At 47.4% G+C, this 16204-nt stretch overlaps 1 protein-coding gene across 10 annotated transcripts in view; it reads right to left on the bottom strand.

Annotated features, from left to right (window-relative positions):
- LOC123773700 (uncharacterized) overlaps positions 1–16204 on the bottom strand; it is a 510416-nt gene that overhangs the window by 225591 nt on the left and 268621 nt on the right. For all 10 annotated transcript variants that reach the window (XM_069312488.1, XM_069312490.1, XM_069312489.1 and 7 more), the window contains exons 6-9: positions 13580–13726; positions 12574–12797; positions 7258–7310; positions 4655–4841 (exon numbers count right to left, since the gene is read on the bottom strand). In XM_069312488.1, the coding sequence (XP_069168589.1) occupies positions 4655–4841; positions 7258–7310; positions 12574–12797; positions 13580–13726 (611 nt within the window). The remainder of the gene's footprint in view (positions 1–4654; positions 4842–7257; positions 7311–12573; positions 12798–13579; positions 13727–16204) is intronic.

Below are 16204 nucleotides of genomic sequence, written 5' to 3'. Positions count from 1 at the left end.
AACTGAGTGCCCAAATGAGCCACAGAGATATTAGAAAGATTTTTTTTTTAGTGTCAGAGTGGTTGACAAATGGAATGCATTAGGCAGTGATGTGGTGGAGGCTGACTCCATACACAGTTTCAAGTGTAGATATGATAGAGCCCAATAGGCTCAGGAACCTGTACACCGGTTGATTGACGGTTGAGAGGCGGGACCAAAGAGCCAGAGCTCAACCCCCGCAAACACAACTAGGTGAGTACAAATAGGTGAGCACACACACACACACACACACACACACACACACACACACACACACACACACACACACACACACACACACACACACACACACACAATGTTCGATCCTGCAGACACAACTAGGTGAGTACGCACACACACACACACACACACACACACACACACACACACACACACACACACACACACACACACACACACACACACACAATGCTCGATCCTGCAGACACAACTAGGTGAGTACACACACACACACACACACACACACACACACACACACACACACACACACACACACACACACACACACACACACACACACACACTATACTTTAACGTCAACAAATTCAATAATTTCGACACAACTCATCAATGATGTCCAAGACTAGACCCATGGTATTAGCCAACTCGCCCAGACGTCTCTGTACGAATTGAGCGGATTGAACAACCATAATAGAATGACATTGAACTTACCAACATTGAATGCATATAGTGGACATGATCCAGACCTCTAAAGTAGCTATAGACACAGGGAAGTGAGGACAAGGACAAGGACAAGGTGTTGTGAGTCTGTGTTTTACACGACTCACAGTTGGAAACGAGGCGAGGCCAGGAGCTGAAGTTCTGCTCTGCAAACTCAATTAGGCAAGTACTGTTAGGACACTACGAGCTCTACACCCAATCCACTTTCTTTCACTCAGTATAGAGCCCTCCACTCCCAGAGCTCTCCACTCCCAGAGCCCTCCACTCCCAGAGCCCTTCACTCCCAGAGCCCTCCACTCCCAGAGCCCTCCACTCCCAGAGCCCTCCACTCCCAGAACCCTCCACTCCCAGAACCCTCCACTCCCAGAGCCCTCCACTCCCAGAGCCCTCCACTCCCAGAGCCCTCCACTCCCAGAGCCCTCCACTCCCAGAGCCCTCTACTCCCAGAGCCCTCCACTCCCAGAGCCCTCCACTCCCAGAGCCCTCTACTCCCAGAGCCCTCCACTCCCAGAGCCCTCCACTCCCAGAGCCCTCTACTCCCAGAGCCCTCCACTCCCAGAGCCCTCCACTCCCAGAGCCCTCTACTCCCAGAGCCCTTCACTCCCAGAGCTCTCCACTCCCAGAGCCCTCCACTCCCAGAGGAGGACTGTGGAGTGGAGGGCTACAAGTATCCAAGTCCTGAGCCGTCCACTGCGACAGGGGGGGGGGGGGGCAGGATCCTGGGGGTGTCCTCAGAGGACGTCGTGGGCCAGCCGAAGGATTCTTCATATTACCAATCAATGGTCCAGTGTTGGCCCTGAAGGGCCCTTGACCACAGTCTCCTGCTGCTGATACTGCTGCTGTTACTGCTGCTGCTGCTGCTGGTGCTGGTGCTGCTGCTGCTGCTGCTGCGTAGGAAGACCTGCAGTTACCACCACCACCGCCACAACACCACAACAAGGCAGCAGCAGCAGCAGCAGCAGCAGCAGCAGGAGGGAGCTGCAACCAAGCAGGGAGTCGGGCCTAATGATCACCATTGCATTAGCACAATTGGCAACATAAGCGAGCAAGCGGTACCACAATATCTTCCAGCAGCAATAACTAATTAACTCCCCACTGAGTATTCTGGCCAATCGTTAATGGTGATTCACCCGCGGGGCGACCTAGTCTAGCAACAGTGGCGCTCTGTCTCCTGTAATGTTGTAATCTTCCAGTCTTCCCATCGTCGTCTTGAAGATCTCTTGTTTTGGGTTCTTGCTAAGGTTGTCTAGGCGTCTGACTGTGTGGTGTGGGGTGTGTGGTGTGTGGTGTGGTGTGTGTGGTGTGTGGTGTGTGGTGTGTGGTGTGTGTGGTGTGTGGTAGTGTGTACTGGGTGTTGTTGAGAGAGAGAGAGAGAGAGAGAGAGAGAGAGAGAGAGAGAGAGAGAGAGAGAGAGAGAGAGAGAGAGAGAGAGAGAGAGAGAGAGAGAGAGAGAGAGAGAGAGCGAGAGAGAGAGAGAGAGAGAGAGAGAGAGAGAGAGAGAGAGAGAGAGAGAGAGAGAGAGAGAGAGAGAGAGAGAGAGAGAGAGAGAGAGAGAGAGAGAGAGAGAGAGAGAATGAGAGAGAGAGTGTGTTACGACCATAGTCAACATTACGACTATATTGCACTTGGAAAGGGGTCGGGATAAGGATTTGGAATAGGACGGGGGGGAAAAAGGAATAGTGTCCACAACCACTTGTGGACAGTCGGGGATTGAACGCCGACCAGCATAAAGCGAGACCGTCGCTCTCCCGTCCATCTCAAGCGAGACATCTTCCTGACATCCCCCTGGGAGGGGGGCCAGCCCTACAAAGTAAACAAAGCCTGTGTCCTCCCTTCCCCTGGACCCTGTCTCTCCCCTCAGTCTGTGTGTCCCCTCAGAACCCTCTCTCTTTCTCCCCTCTCTCTCCACAACGACCCCTCTACCCTAGCTTGAGAGGTCAACACCACGAAATCTGATGATCCAGGCACTGCAGAACCTGAGACGCCTCGCGTGAGGGCATTAGTATACAAGTGTTGGGTGTAGGAAAGGCGGTGATGTCTGTACCTACTCGCCACGCACGCACACACACACGCACACGCACGCACGCAACCTTGGGGTTTAGAGAAGGGGTGTCGTGGGAGCTGTATGCTGGTTATGACAGGTTTTAGGTTCCCAATTCCCTGCTATTCCAGCTTCCAGACTCTGGAATACCAGCCCACAAGCCCCTTGTTGCTGCTGTTGCTGCTGCTGCTGCTGCTGCTGCTACTGCTGCTGCTGCTGCTGCTGCTACTGCTGCTGCTGCTGCTGCTGCTGCTTCAGGGGGACTATTACACCTGATGCCGCTAATGGTGCTCGTTCCACACACTCTGATATTACCATTACCACTAATTTGTCGTCTTCTCTCACCCGTCTTGCTCTTCCTTAGCGACGCTACTTTGCTGTGTTAAGACCACCGGTGCTGTGTCTGCTGCTAAGACCACCGGTGCTGCGTCTGCTGGAGGCGAGGCATTAATCAGAGGCCTGGAGGAACAGCTGTGGTCTACTGCCTCTCTTCCTTGCCTGCCTCTCCACCACCGCCACCACTTACACTGAGAAACGCGTTCCAATCTTCAAGAACATCACTAGCGGTTTCAAGACGATAAACTCGCTCCTAACACAACAGAAACATCTTAGACGATACTAGAGGCAGGGAAGATGACTTCTCAGGAAGCATCTTAACACATACTCTCCATCTACTGTGCCTGGAGAATCGCAGCATATACTTAATAAGGTTTGACAAGTGCCGGTACTACTTATACTGAGGCAGTGTATAAGTGCCTGGGCGCATAGTGCCCAGGCTCGGACCCGGGTCGCTTGTTACCCCACAGTGTAACCTGTTAACTCAAAGTGCACATTTTTGAGAAAAGGAATAAAGCAGAATTTAACATGTCAACAAAACAGAAGTTAACGACATGTCAACAAAGCAGAAATTAACATGTCAACAAAACAGAATTTAACATGTCAACAAAACAGAAATTAACAACATGTCAACCAAAAAAAACTTCACTGACATTCACTGATATTTTGAAAATAAAAATTACTGATGGAAAGAGTTAAGATGGAAAAAAATTCTTCGAGAAGTTGTCTCTGAAAAAGGGGGGTGGAAAATAGAGACAGCGAAGTGTTTCAACTCTTAAAACGGTGAATTTGTCCACAGAGTAACTATGACACGGTACAGTGACACCATACATGGCAATGGGAACCGGTCGGCCGAGCGGACAGCACGCTGGACTTGTGATCCTGTGGTCCCGGGTTCGATCCCAGGCGCCGGTGAGAAACAATGGGCAGAGTTTCTTTCACCCTATGCCCCTGTTACCTAGCAGTAAAATAGGTACCTGGGTGTTAGTCAGCTGTCACGGGCTGCTTCCTGGGGTTGGAGGCCTGGTCGAGGACCGGGCCGCGGGGACACTAAAGCCCCGAAATCATCTCAAGATAACCTCAAGATAAGATGGAACACACGATTCTCAAGTTACCGAGAACAGGAGACATCCCGAACGACGCTACAGAAGAGAGAGAAAGCGAAGAATCTACCGCAGGAGACTAATAAGACTAAGCTTACATGTAAGATCAGATCAATTGAGAAAACTGAAACCTTTCCAGCGAAAAGCATCAAGAATTTTGGTAGATTGGGAAGGTAGATGAGCGGGAGGATTCTACCCTCCAAATGAGACAAGAGTAAGTTAACCAGACCACACACTAGACGGTGAAGGGACGACGACGTTTCGGTCCGTCCTGGACCATTCTCGAGTCGATTGAGAATGGTCAATCCACCAGACAAAAGTGATATCATAACTGGGAAACTGCTTCAGTAGTTGATAGTTGTCTAGATGTATAAGTTGGCACCTCTGAGTGACAATTGAGGCTACGGGTCGAACGGAGTAGATATTGGTTTAAACAAAGGCGTCGAGGACTTACCATTAGCGTCGGTGGGACGGAGCGAGGCGAAGACGTCGGCCGCGGGTTCCTCGCTGTTGGCCGACCGGTTAAGATTGGACTTCCTCTTGTGGGACTTATCTCTGTCCTCAACGCTCTGTCGTCGCCGCCGTCCGCCACGTCCATCACTACCGCTCAGTGTAGAGTCCGCGGAGTCCCCGCCCACGCCCTGACACAGACATCAAACACAAGATAACCTCAAGTCAAGATAACCTCAAGTCAAGATAACCTCAAGACAAGATAACCTCAAGATAACCACACGTTAGTACCTCACTCCTCAACACACTCTGACAATGTTAAACTAACATTGTTAGTTTAACAAATAGTGTTAAACTAACACTGGCAATGTTAAACTAACTAACTGCCAATGTTAATATGTTAGTTTAACATTGTCAGAGTGTTCAACATGTCTAACGTGTTTAGACTCTGTTTAACATGTTAGACTCTGTAGTTTACACAGTCTAACATGTAGTTTAACATGTTAGACTCTGTGTGTAACAGAGTCTAACATGTTAAACTATTCATGTTTAACATGTTAAATGTTAAGACAGCGTCTGGGATCCTCCTGGACGTAGGTTCGAGCCCTCGTCACGGCCCTTGTGGATTTGTTCACTAACATATTAACTCTGCCACAAGAGACTGCTTCAAACTGACACTAGGGAAATATACCCAGTATACCTCAGTATAAGTCACTATACACATCACAATCATACTCATCACCAGTATGAATAGTACCGGTGAACAGTATGAATAATAACGGTGAATAGTACCGTTATTCACAATATTGTAATTATATTAACTGATATATATACCGCTTCCCTTAGGGGAGCCGGTCGGCAGAGCGGACAGCACACTGGACTTGTGATCCTGTGGTCCCGGGTTCGATCCCGGGCGCCTGCGAGAAACAATGGGCAGAGTTTCTTTCACCCTATGCCCCTGTTACCTAGCAGTAAAATAGGTACCTGGGTGTTAGTCAGCTGTCACGGGCTGCTTCCTGGGGTTGGAGGCCTGGTCGAGGACCGGGCCGCGGGGACACTAAAGCCCCGAAATCATCTCAAGATAACCTCAAGATAGGAGATAACCTCCCTTCAACATAAACTATTTTTGTCAGCGGGACAGTGTTTCTAGAGAAGGTGAAACACTCCGCTCCACCACTGAACTTCAGGTGAGCCCCGGGAGGCAGCTCGTCCTCATAAACAAAGACCCAAAGTCCATTCCATCCACCCGCCAAACCCCCAGCTGTTTATGCAACCCGTTCTCGCACTTTCATATAGTCAATATTGACTTATCAAATACGTGCATATGTGACATACTAAACATACTAGTTTACCTTGAAAAGCTTCATAGAAAACACCGACCTTACCTAACCTTCTTAGTATGTTAAGATAAGCATCTTATTGCTTCGTAATTTCAATTATTACTTAACCTATTATAGGTATAGGTTAAGTAACCTATACCTATTATAGGTATAGGTTAAGTAACCTATACCTATTATAGGTATAGGTTAAGTAACCTATACCCATTATAGGTATAGGTTAAGTAACCTATACCTATTATAGGTATAGGTTAAGTAACCTATACCTATTATAGGTATAGGTTAAGTAATAATTGTAATTACGAAGCAATAAGATTCTTATCTTAACATACTATGATGGTTAGGTAAGGTCGGTGTTTTCTATGAAGCTTTTCAAGGTAAACTAGTATGTTTAGTATGTCACATATGCACGTATTTAATTAAGTCAATATTGACTGTAAGAAAGTGCGAGAACGGGTTGGTTTATGAATGCAAAACGGTTTACACACGACTCACAACTGATGTCGTTCGAACACTTCCGGAACAAGTGCTTCACTGACGACTTGTGTTCGAACCACAACGCTGTAAATGCTTCACCCATGTACTACAAATAATCGCCAACAGAACCTAAACACCTAACCTAACCAGTGCTTAAATATGCCCAATATGCTATAAAAATATTAATCTATATTGAGAAAATTCCTATTTTGAATGAACAGCGTGTTAGAATTGAACACGTCTTTGGGGGTCGACCACTGGATGGAATGGACTTGAGTCGAGGACGGGTTGCAAGAAGAGAAGAAAACCAGCCCTCAAAACAGAGGACTGTGCCTCGGGCTCACTGTCTATAGGTCAAATACTGACTTATTCAACTCCACGTAAGTCAAATACTGACTTATTCAACTCCACGCAGGTCAATATTGGACTAGGAGCTTGCGCTTGAGGGTGAGTTAAGTAGAACAATTAACACTAACCTCCACCACCTTACACGTCTAATTAATTAATTAATTAATTAATAATAATAATAATAATAATATTAATTTTTTAATTCTTCCTCCACGACCATCTCATAGGTGTGATGGTGTGGGTGTAGGAGCAGGTGTGGAGGTGTGGGGCAGGTGTAGTGGTGTGGGTGTGTGGAACACGTGTGGTGGTGCAGGTATGGAACATGTCTGGTGGTGTGGGTGTGTGGAACACGTGTCGAGGTGTATGTGTGGAACACATGTGGTGGTGGTGCAGGTGTGGGTGTGGGCAGGTGTGGGCGATGAACAAGAGGACACATATGCATTACCTGGTCTGGAACACGCTTGTGACAGGCTTGGTCAGGGGAGGCGGCGGCCTTCTCTGTGGACACAAGAAACACACCATTAATACCCCCTACTTCAACACTACACACCTGCAACACACCTTAAATAAACGTCATTTTCAAGCCATTTAACAACTTAACGATCCAATCAAGGACCCCGGAAGCCGTCAAGACCTTACATGGGACTGTTCTCAACAGGACACGAAGCCCTGAGCACACAAAACTCTACGGAATCGGTACCCCACGTTTCAGTTATTCCCTATATTATATTCCAGCCAAATATAGTCCTAAAATGAAAGTACTTACAGTAACTATGAGGTCGGCGTTCGATACACTATTAGGGGTGTATGAGTACACTCATATGCTCATTCATACACTCACATACACCCTCTCAAGTGCATTCATACACTGGCTCATTCACGTACACATACACTAATACACTAATACACACCCTCACAAGTGCATTCATACACTGACTCATTCACGTACACATACACTAATACATACACCCATACACAAACATGTATACTCACTCTCATTAAATCATTCTCAACGTCTTATAACTTCTATATAAAAGTATACTGTGTATACATATACGTATACATTATGTATATACAACAGGTGATAGTCTCAAGAGCGTGACCTGTATTAATAATACAGCGTTACCATACAACCATACATGAATACAACGCAATGGTAAGGGGGGGGTATACTTTCAAGTATAGTGACGCATACTTCCAAGTATAGTGTTAGTGACATTGTAAGTATAAGTAATTGTCTAGAACAGGAGGCATTATACCTTGTGTGTGTGTGTGTATGAGAGAGAGAGAGAGAGAGAGAGAGAGAGAGAGAGAGAGAGAGAGAGAGAGAGAGAGAGAGAGAGAGAGAGAGAGAGAGAGAGAGAGAGAGAGAGAGAGAGACAGAGAGAGACAGAGAGAGGAGTCACAGGGAACGTCCATTGATACAAACCCCGCTGCCAGCCGTAGCTTTAACACTCAACCCCCACTGTGTCTAACCTTTCGAGTGCACGTGAGTGCACGTATGAATGCACTACCCAGGCACTGGGAGACAGTACCAGCAGTCACTGCCGGACCCAAGGGCCAACACCAGGCACTAACTTCCCTACTCTCAGTCTCGCTAATATTTACTTTTTCAACATAATTTTTGTGGGGTGTGGGACATTAACATGGGTATCAGGACGTGGGAGAGTGGGCACCATACCCACCAGCTCACCCATGACCCACCACCAACGCCCCAGGTTAAAGCTGACCCCACAAAGCACCACCCACCATAACCCATCACAGTCCTGAGGCGGATGTTCACCATAGTGCTCACTATATGGTGACCAAGCGCTGTAGGAGATCATGGTGTCACCATGGTAACGTCGGCAGTCAGTCAATACTCCTCATGGTGTGTGGGTGGACGCAGTCCCCCCTCCACTCTCTCTCCCCCCTCATTTTCTTTATCAAATACTTTTTAAAGTATAAATTTATAATGTAATAAATTATATTATTATTCTTCATTCATATAACCTCTAAGACTATCTTGCCCCAACCCGTTCCCGCACTTTCGTATAGTCAATATTGACTTATTAAATACGTGCATATGTGACATACTAAACATACTAGTTTATCTTGAAAAGCTTCATAGAAAACACCGACCTCACCTAACCTTCTTAGTATATTAAAATAAGCATCTTATTGCTTCTTAATTACAATTATTACTTAACCTATACCTATAATAGGTTAAGTAATAATTGTAATTACGAAGCAATAAGATGCTTATCTTAACATACTAAGAAGGTTAGGTAAGGTCGGTGTTTTCTATGAAGCTTTTGAAGGTAAAGTAAAATATTCACAATAAATTAGCATGTCACATATGCACTTATTTAATAAGTCAGTATTGACTGTACGAAAGTGCGAGAACGGGTTGCTTGTCCCCCCCCCGTGTTTCTTTAGGATCTGCACACACAGGGGCTGCACATTCCAGAACTGGTCTCACGTACGTGAATAAGTTCCTTTTTGTGTCTTGTTTCTCCGAGTTGCTAAATCCTACTTAGATGTTGACCAGTCTTCAAACACCGTCACATTGACCAAGAGTTATATGGGGGGACAAGAAGCAAACTTTGTAGAGCCGCCATTTGTCAACCTCACTCCCTAGAATTACGAATCCGGGACGGTGTGCACTCAGCCAGCGTGCTCCATGTGTGGGTGGGTCTGAGCCCCCTCCTCCCTCCTCCTGCTGGGGCGAGACACCCGTATTGATCACTGGGAATCTCGACCACTTGTTGGTTAACACAACAACCTCACTTTACACCTCCCACGCCACTCTCCTCACTCCTACACCCTCTACACCCATTAGTATACCTTCTACACCCATTAGTATACCCTCTACACCCATTAGTATACCTTCTACACCCATTAGTATACCCTCTACACCCATTAGTATACCTTCTACACCCATTAGTATACCTTCTACACCCATTAGTATACCTTCTACACCCATTAGTATACCTTCTACACCCATTAGTATACCTTCTACACCCTTCCTACACCTACACTCCATCACACATTGTCTAAGTTGTCTCATTTATTCACAACCTCACACATACTTAATACTTTCTCAAGATATGTATTCAAACTTGTGTATTGCTTGGCCTCTCTATGTGTGGATAGAGGGTCAGTGTGTGTGTGTGTGTGTGTGTGTGTGTGTGTGTGTGTGTGTGTGTGTGTGTGTGTGTGTGTGTGTGTGTGTGTGTGTGAGAGAATGAGAGAGAGAGAGAGAAAGAGAGAGAGAGAGAGAGAGAGAGAGAGAGAGAGAGAGAGAGAGAGAGAGAGAGAGAGAGAGAGAGAGAGAGAGAGAGAGAGAGAGAGAGAGAGAGAGAGACAGAGAGAGAGAGAGAGAGAGAGAGAGAGAGAGAGAGAGAGAGAGAGAGAGAGAGAGAGAGAGAGAGAGAGAGAGAGAGAGAGAGAGAGAGAGACAGAGAGAGAGAGAGAGAGAGAGAGAGAGAGAGAGAGAGAGAGAGAGAGAGAGAGAGAGAGAGAGAGAGAGAGAGAGAGAGAGAGAGAGAGAGAGAGAGAGAGAGAGAGAGAGAGAGAGAGAGAGAGAGAGAGAGAGAGAGAGAGAGAGAGAGAGAGAGAGAGAGAGAGAGAGAGAGAGAGAGAAAGAGAGAACACACTGAACATACAAGCACACTTAACAATAAGTATACATATCTACACATACAGATATATATACACGGTCTAATCAGGCATTTCCCCCACACCTTGGGAATAAGCCCAAGGACTTCCGCTGGCATCCTCCGCTTACTTTCTCCTAATCCATAAAGCATCTTAGTCTCTAAGAGACAACTTATCTCTCTCTCATATTGGCTAGGCAATAATTCACAATGCTTCCCACGACGTGTTGCACAAGCGGCCTGCAATCCTGCAATGAGGGTGTGCAGGCCTACCAACCTGTAGACAGGTCAGCCTGCTGACCTTGTCATACCTGCACTCAATGACGAGTACTCAGTGCTTCTTACAAGATAAGAAGTGAGTGCCTTCACTCGCTTGGGCCACGATCCTCTCTCTCTCTCTCTCTGTCTCTCTCTCTCTCTCTGTCTCTCTCTCTCTGTCTCTCTCTCTGTCTCTCTGTCTCTCTCTCTCTCTCTCTCTCTCTCTCTCTCTCTCTCTCTCTCTCTCTCTCTCTCTCTGTCTCTCTCTCTGTCTCTCTCTCTGTCTCTCTCTCTGTCTCTCTCTCTGTCTCTCTCTCTGTCTCTCTCTCTGTCTCTCTCTCTGTCTCTGTCTCTGTCTCTGTCTCTGTCTCTCTCTCTGTCTCTCTCTCTCTCTCTCTCTCTCTCTCTCTCTCTCTCTCTCTCTCTCTCTCTCTCTCTCTCTCTTGTGAGTACTCAGTGCTTCTTACAAGATAAGAAGTGAGTGCCTTCACTCGCTTGGGACACGATCCTCTCTCTCTCTCTCTCTCTCTCTCTCTCTCTCTCTCTCTCTCTCTCTTTTGTGAGTACTCAGTGCTTCTCACAAGATAAAAACTGAGTGCCTTTACTCGCTTGGGCCACGATTCTCATTTTCTCTCTCTCTCTCTCTCTCTCTCTCTCTCTCTCTCTCTCTCTCTCTCTCTCTCTCTCTCCCCAGCAGGAGACGGGGAACCTTGTGACCTAAATAAAACACTTCTAGCTTAATTATACACCTAACTTCACTTGAGGAGAGTGAGAGGCCTGGGAGAGGGAGAGGGAGAGGCCAGAGAGAGGGAGAGGAGAACGAGGGGTGAGAACAGAGATAAGAGTAAAATTGAAGAGAGGGGAGAGATAGGAAGGAAAAGGGGAGAACACGCGAACATCAAGACCAAGTCAATACAGAAGACTGTAAGGAAGAAAAGTGAAGGAGGGAGAAGAGATGGAAGAGGAGAGAGAGGGAAGAGAGAGAGAGGGAGGGGAGAGAGAGAGAGAGGGAGGGGAGAGAGAGACAGAGGGAGAGGGAGATAATGGAGATGGAGAGATGCTGTGAGTCAATTTCCATCAGGAGAGTAAAGATGGAAGGTGGGCTGTCAAATAACAAGTGGGACCTTGTTTGACCTTGTGGGACCTTGTGGGACCTCGTGTGACCTTGTGAGACCTTGTGGGACCTCGTGTGACCTCGTGTGACCTTGTGAGACCTTGTGGGACCTCGTGTGACCTCGTGTGACCTTGTGAGACCTTGTGAGACCTTGTGAGACCTTGTGTGACCTTGTGGGACCTCGTGTGACCTTGTGGGACCTTATGGGACCTTGTATGACCTCGTGTGACCTGGACTGCTCCATTGACGACAATTTTCCAGTAATATGGAAGCTAAACTCGCCGGAAACTGATCACTTCCGGTCTGCATCACAAAATGATTATCGCACTAAATTGTGCTTAATTATTTTGATTACTGAGTGTGAGAAATGTCAGAGGGAGAATGTTTGAAATAATACAACGCCTTCAGTCAGGCCTACACGGGTACCGTATGACACCGTGTCGCCTACACGGGTACTGTATGACACCGTGTCACCTTCAAACAGACATACACAGGTACATTAACACAAGTTAATTAGTAAACACATTAAAACTAACAAAGTTGATCGTGAGCAATATAGCAATTGAAACCTCCAGACACTTCCTTACGACACTGAAACTGACATGTCCTTGCAACCATGCAATAACAACATTGAAACTGCAAAGTGGCATTCTTGAAACTCAAGTTCTGGGGCCGATACTTACTGTCACACTGCAAGCAACAGTGCATCTTAGAACACCGCAACTTACAGTAACGTAACGCTAAGACTCACCGTGCGCGGGCGTGGCGGGGTCTCTGGCGACGTCTTGGGCGGAGCTGGAGTTGTTATTAATGAGGTTGTTATTGTTGTTGTTGTTGTTGGAGGAGGAGGAGAGGGCGGCGTGGCGAAGGCGAGAGGTACGGGTGGACCTCACGCCCATTACCACATCCTCAGACGACGACCCGCCCACCGCCCGCCGCCCACGGCCCTCAAGCGACGACCCGTTCTCTTGGACTCTGGGGGGGGAAAGGGACGTGTTTGTGTCAATAATCGGACTCATTCAAGTCCGAATTGTGCAAAGATTCAATGACTCGGACTGCAAGAGTCGGTGTGACATTAGTGATTATATCCCATCATATCTGATGGTCAATATTAGGGATAATATAGCTAACTGTAATGTGAAAACCCTGAAATATATCTGACAAATTCTCAATAGAGGAAGTGTCAAAATATGGCGACACAAGTTTTATTATGATATATTACTGACACTCGCGTAAATAGGGTTATTTGTCACTCACTCACTCACTCACTCTCACACTTACTCACTCACTCACTCACTCACTCTCACACTCACTCACTCACACACTCACTCACTCACTCACACACTCACACACTCACACACTCACTCACTCACTCACTCACTCACTCACACACACACTCACTCACTCACACTCACTCACTCACTCACTCACTCACTCACTCACTCACTCACTCACTCACTCACTCACTCACTCACTCTCACACACACACACACACACAATGGTCCCTACAGTCGAGCGGACAGCAATAGCGCTCTGGCATATTGGTTCGATACCCAGCCAAAGAGTCACTACCTCATGTACAAATCTTAAAATTGCATTACAAGTATTGCAAGATACCAAAGATGCAAAGCGGTGATGGGTGGGGGATATTGCTTGCAAGATCTTGTGAGATAGTTACAGATGTCTCTATAACTAGCTATAGCTTATGGAGATACGCAAATTACAGGTGTGGTTACAGAGTTACAGGTTACAGTTACCTGGAGGTGGCGTCGAGGGGAGAGAGTTCGGTGGAGGAGGTGTCAACATCGCGGCCCCGGCGCCGCCTCCTGCGGTAGGCCAAGTAGGACGACTCCTCGCCCGCCCCGCCACTCTCCTCCGACGAAGACCACTCCGCTGTCCCATACCTGTCGTGGAGAGGGAGATGTGTGAGACAGAAACAGACAGACAGACACATACAGAAAGCATAGGACAGCGGTTCACTTGACACATGGGCAAAACATATGTATAACTCACAACCATACAATCTCTACAACCACTTATTGGCAAGTAATACAGTCATATTTATTAACCCCCAAAATGCCTCTTCCACTGAACCACTCTTCCTTAGAGTTCACACACACACACACACACACACACACACACACACACACACACATGGTGGAGGCTGACTCCACACACAGTTTCAAATGTAGATATGATAGAGCCCAGTAGGCTCAGGAACCTGTACACCAGTAGACTATAACGGCTGAGAGGCGGAACCAAAGAGCCAGAGCTCAACCCCCGCAAGCACAACTCGACAAGCACACACACACACACACACTCGAACCAGCCCGTGATAATCGCCCAATAAACCCCTGTGTTTATCCCAGTAATATGATCAGGCCCCAACCAGTACCCGGCATCAACAAAGGCCCGGCTTTGTGTACGAATTCCCGCCAAAATATTTGTGCTTCCCCGAAGGTAACTTCGGCGAAGAGGCTTCGATCTCGTCAGGGGCGTTAGATGTAAACAAACGCAGCGAACAACGGAGTTGTTTATAACGCTTGTTTGCCCACCGTAAATTGACAAGAGGTTCTAATTGCCTTGTTCCAATTTCATTTTGACTCTTCCCCCGCTGTTTCCTTGAGCGGTTTCTGGGATCAAAGTTTCGACGAATCTGTTCCCCCTTGGAGACCGATCATCTTGCGTCTTGGAGACCGATCATCTTGCGTCTTGGAGACCGATCATCTTGCGTCTTGGAGACCGATCATCTTGCGTCTTGGAGACCGATCATCTTGCGTCTTTGAGACCGATCATCTTGCGTCTTTGAGACCGATCATCTTGCATCTTGGAGACCGATCATCTTGCGTCTTGGAGACCGATCATCTTGCGTCTTTGAGACCGATCATCTTGCGTCTTGGAGACCGATCATCTTGCGTCTTGGAGACCGATCATCTTGCGTCTTGGAGACCGATCATCTTGCGTCTTGGAGACCGATCATCTTGCGTCCTGGAGACCGATCATCTTGCGTCTTGGAGACCGATCATCTTGCGTCTTGGAGACCGATCGTCTTGCGTCTTGGAGACCGATCATCTTGCGTCCTGGAGACCGATCATCTTGCGTCTTGGAGACCGATCATCTTGCGTCTTGGAGACCGATCATCTTGCGTCTTGGAGACCGATCATCTTGCGTCTTGGAGACCGATCATCTTGCGTCTTTGAGACCGATCATCTTGCGTCTTGGAGACCGATCGTCTTGCGTCTTGGAGACCGATCATCTTGCGTCTTGGAGACCGATCATCTTGCGTCTTGGAGACCGATCATCTTGCGTCTTGGAGACCGATCATCTTGCGTCTTGGAGACCGATCATCTTGCGTCTTGGAGACCGATCGTCTTGCGTCTTGGAGACCGATCATCTTGCGTCTTGGAGACCGATCATCTTGCGTCTTGGAGACCGATCATCTTGCATCTTGGAGACCGATCATCTTGCGTCTTGGAGACCGATCGTCTTGCGTCTTGGAGACCGATCATCTTGCGTCTTGGAGACCGATCATCTTGCGTCTTGGAGACCGATCGTCTTGCGTCTTGGAGACCGATCATCTTGCGTCTTGGAGACCGATCATCTTGCGTCTTGGAGACGCACAGAGCTGTAAAACAGTTATAGAGCTATACCAGTGTTATAGGTCTGTACCACAGTGTTATAGAGCTATACCACAATGTTATAGGTTATATAGCCAGACCTTAAAGGCTGTGTCTTGGGAGCCTGCACTTAGCCGTCGCAGCCAGGATGGTCCGCTATCTTCAGCAAATACTTATTAAATTCTCTCTTGAACGCTTCAACCCGTTCTCACTGCGTACACTGCGTTCTCTTAATTGTGCTCGAGGCGTTCTGTTTTCCCACTGGATTTAAAACTTCCTCACTCAAGTGGGAACTTTCAGGGGGAAAGCGCCAAGCCATTAGACTATATAGCACTGGGAAGGGGCCAGGATAAGGATTTGGGATGGGACGCGGGGAATGGAATGGTGCACACAACCACTTGTGGACGGTCGGGGATTGAACGCCGACCTGCATGAAGCGAGACCGTCGCTCTACCGTCTACTCCACTTCCTAACTTAAGTGTTTTGTAATTGTATTGCTCTGACGGGATCACAATAACACTACGTGTTCATATGTTTACACAGTCACTCGATACCACGTGTTCATGTTTACAAACATTCAAGACCACGTGTTCATGTTTACACAGTCACTCAAGACCACGTGTTCATGTTTACAAACATTCAAGACCACGTGTTCATGTTTACACAGTCACTCAAGACCACGTGTTCATGTTTACAAACATTCAAGACCACGTGTTCATGTTTACAGTCACTCAAGACCACGTGTTCATGTTTACACAAACATTC

The sequence above is a fragment of the Procambarus clarkii genome, chromosome 72 (assembly GCF_040958095.1).
Source record: "Procambarus clarkii isolate CNS0578487 chromosome 72, FALCON_Pclarkii_2.0, whole genome shotgun sequence".
Lineage (NCBI taxonomy): Eukaryota > Metazoa > Arthropoda > Malacostraca > Decapoda > Cambaridae > Procambarus > Procambarus clarkii.
This window is presented reverse-complemented; position numbering and strand designations above follow the sequence as displayed.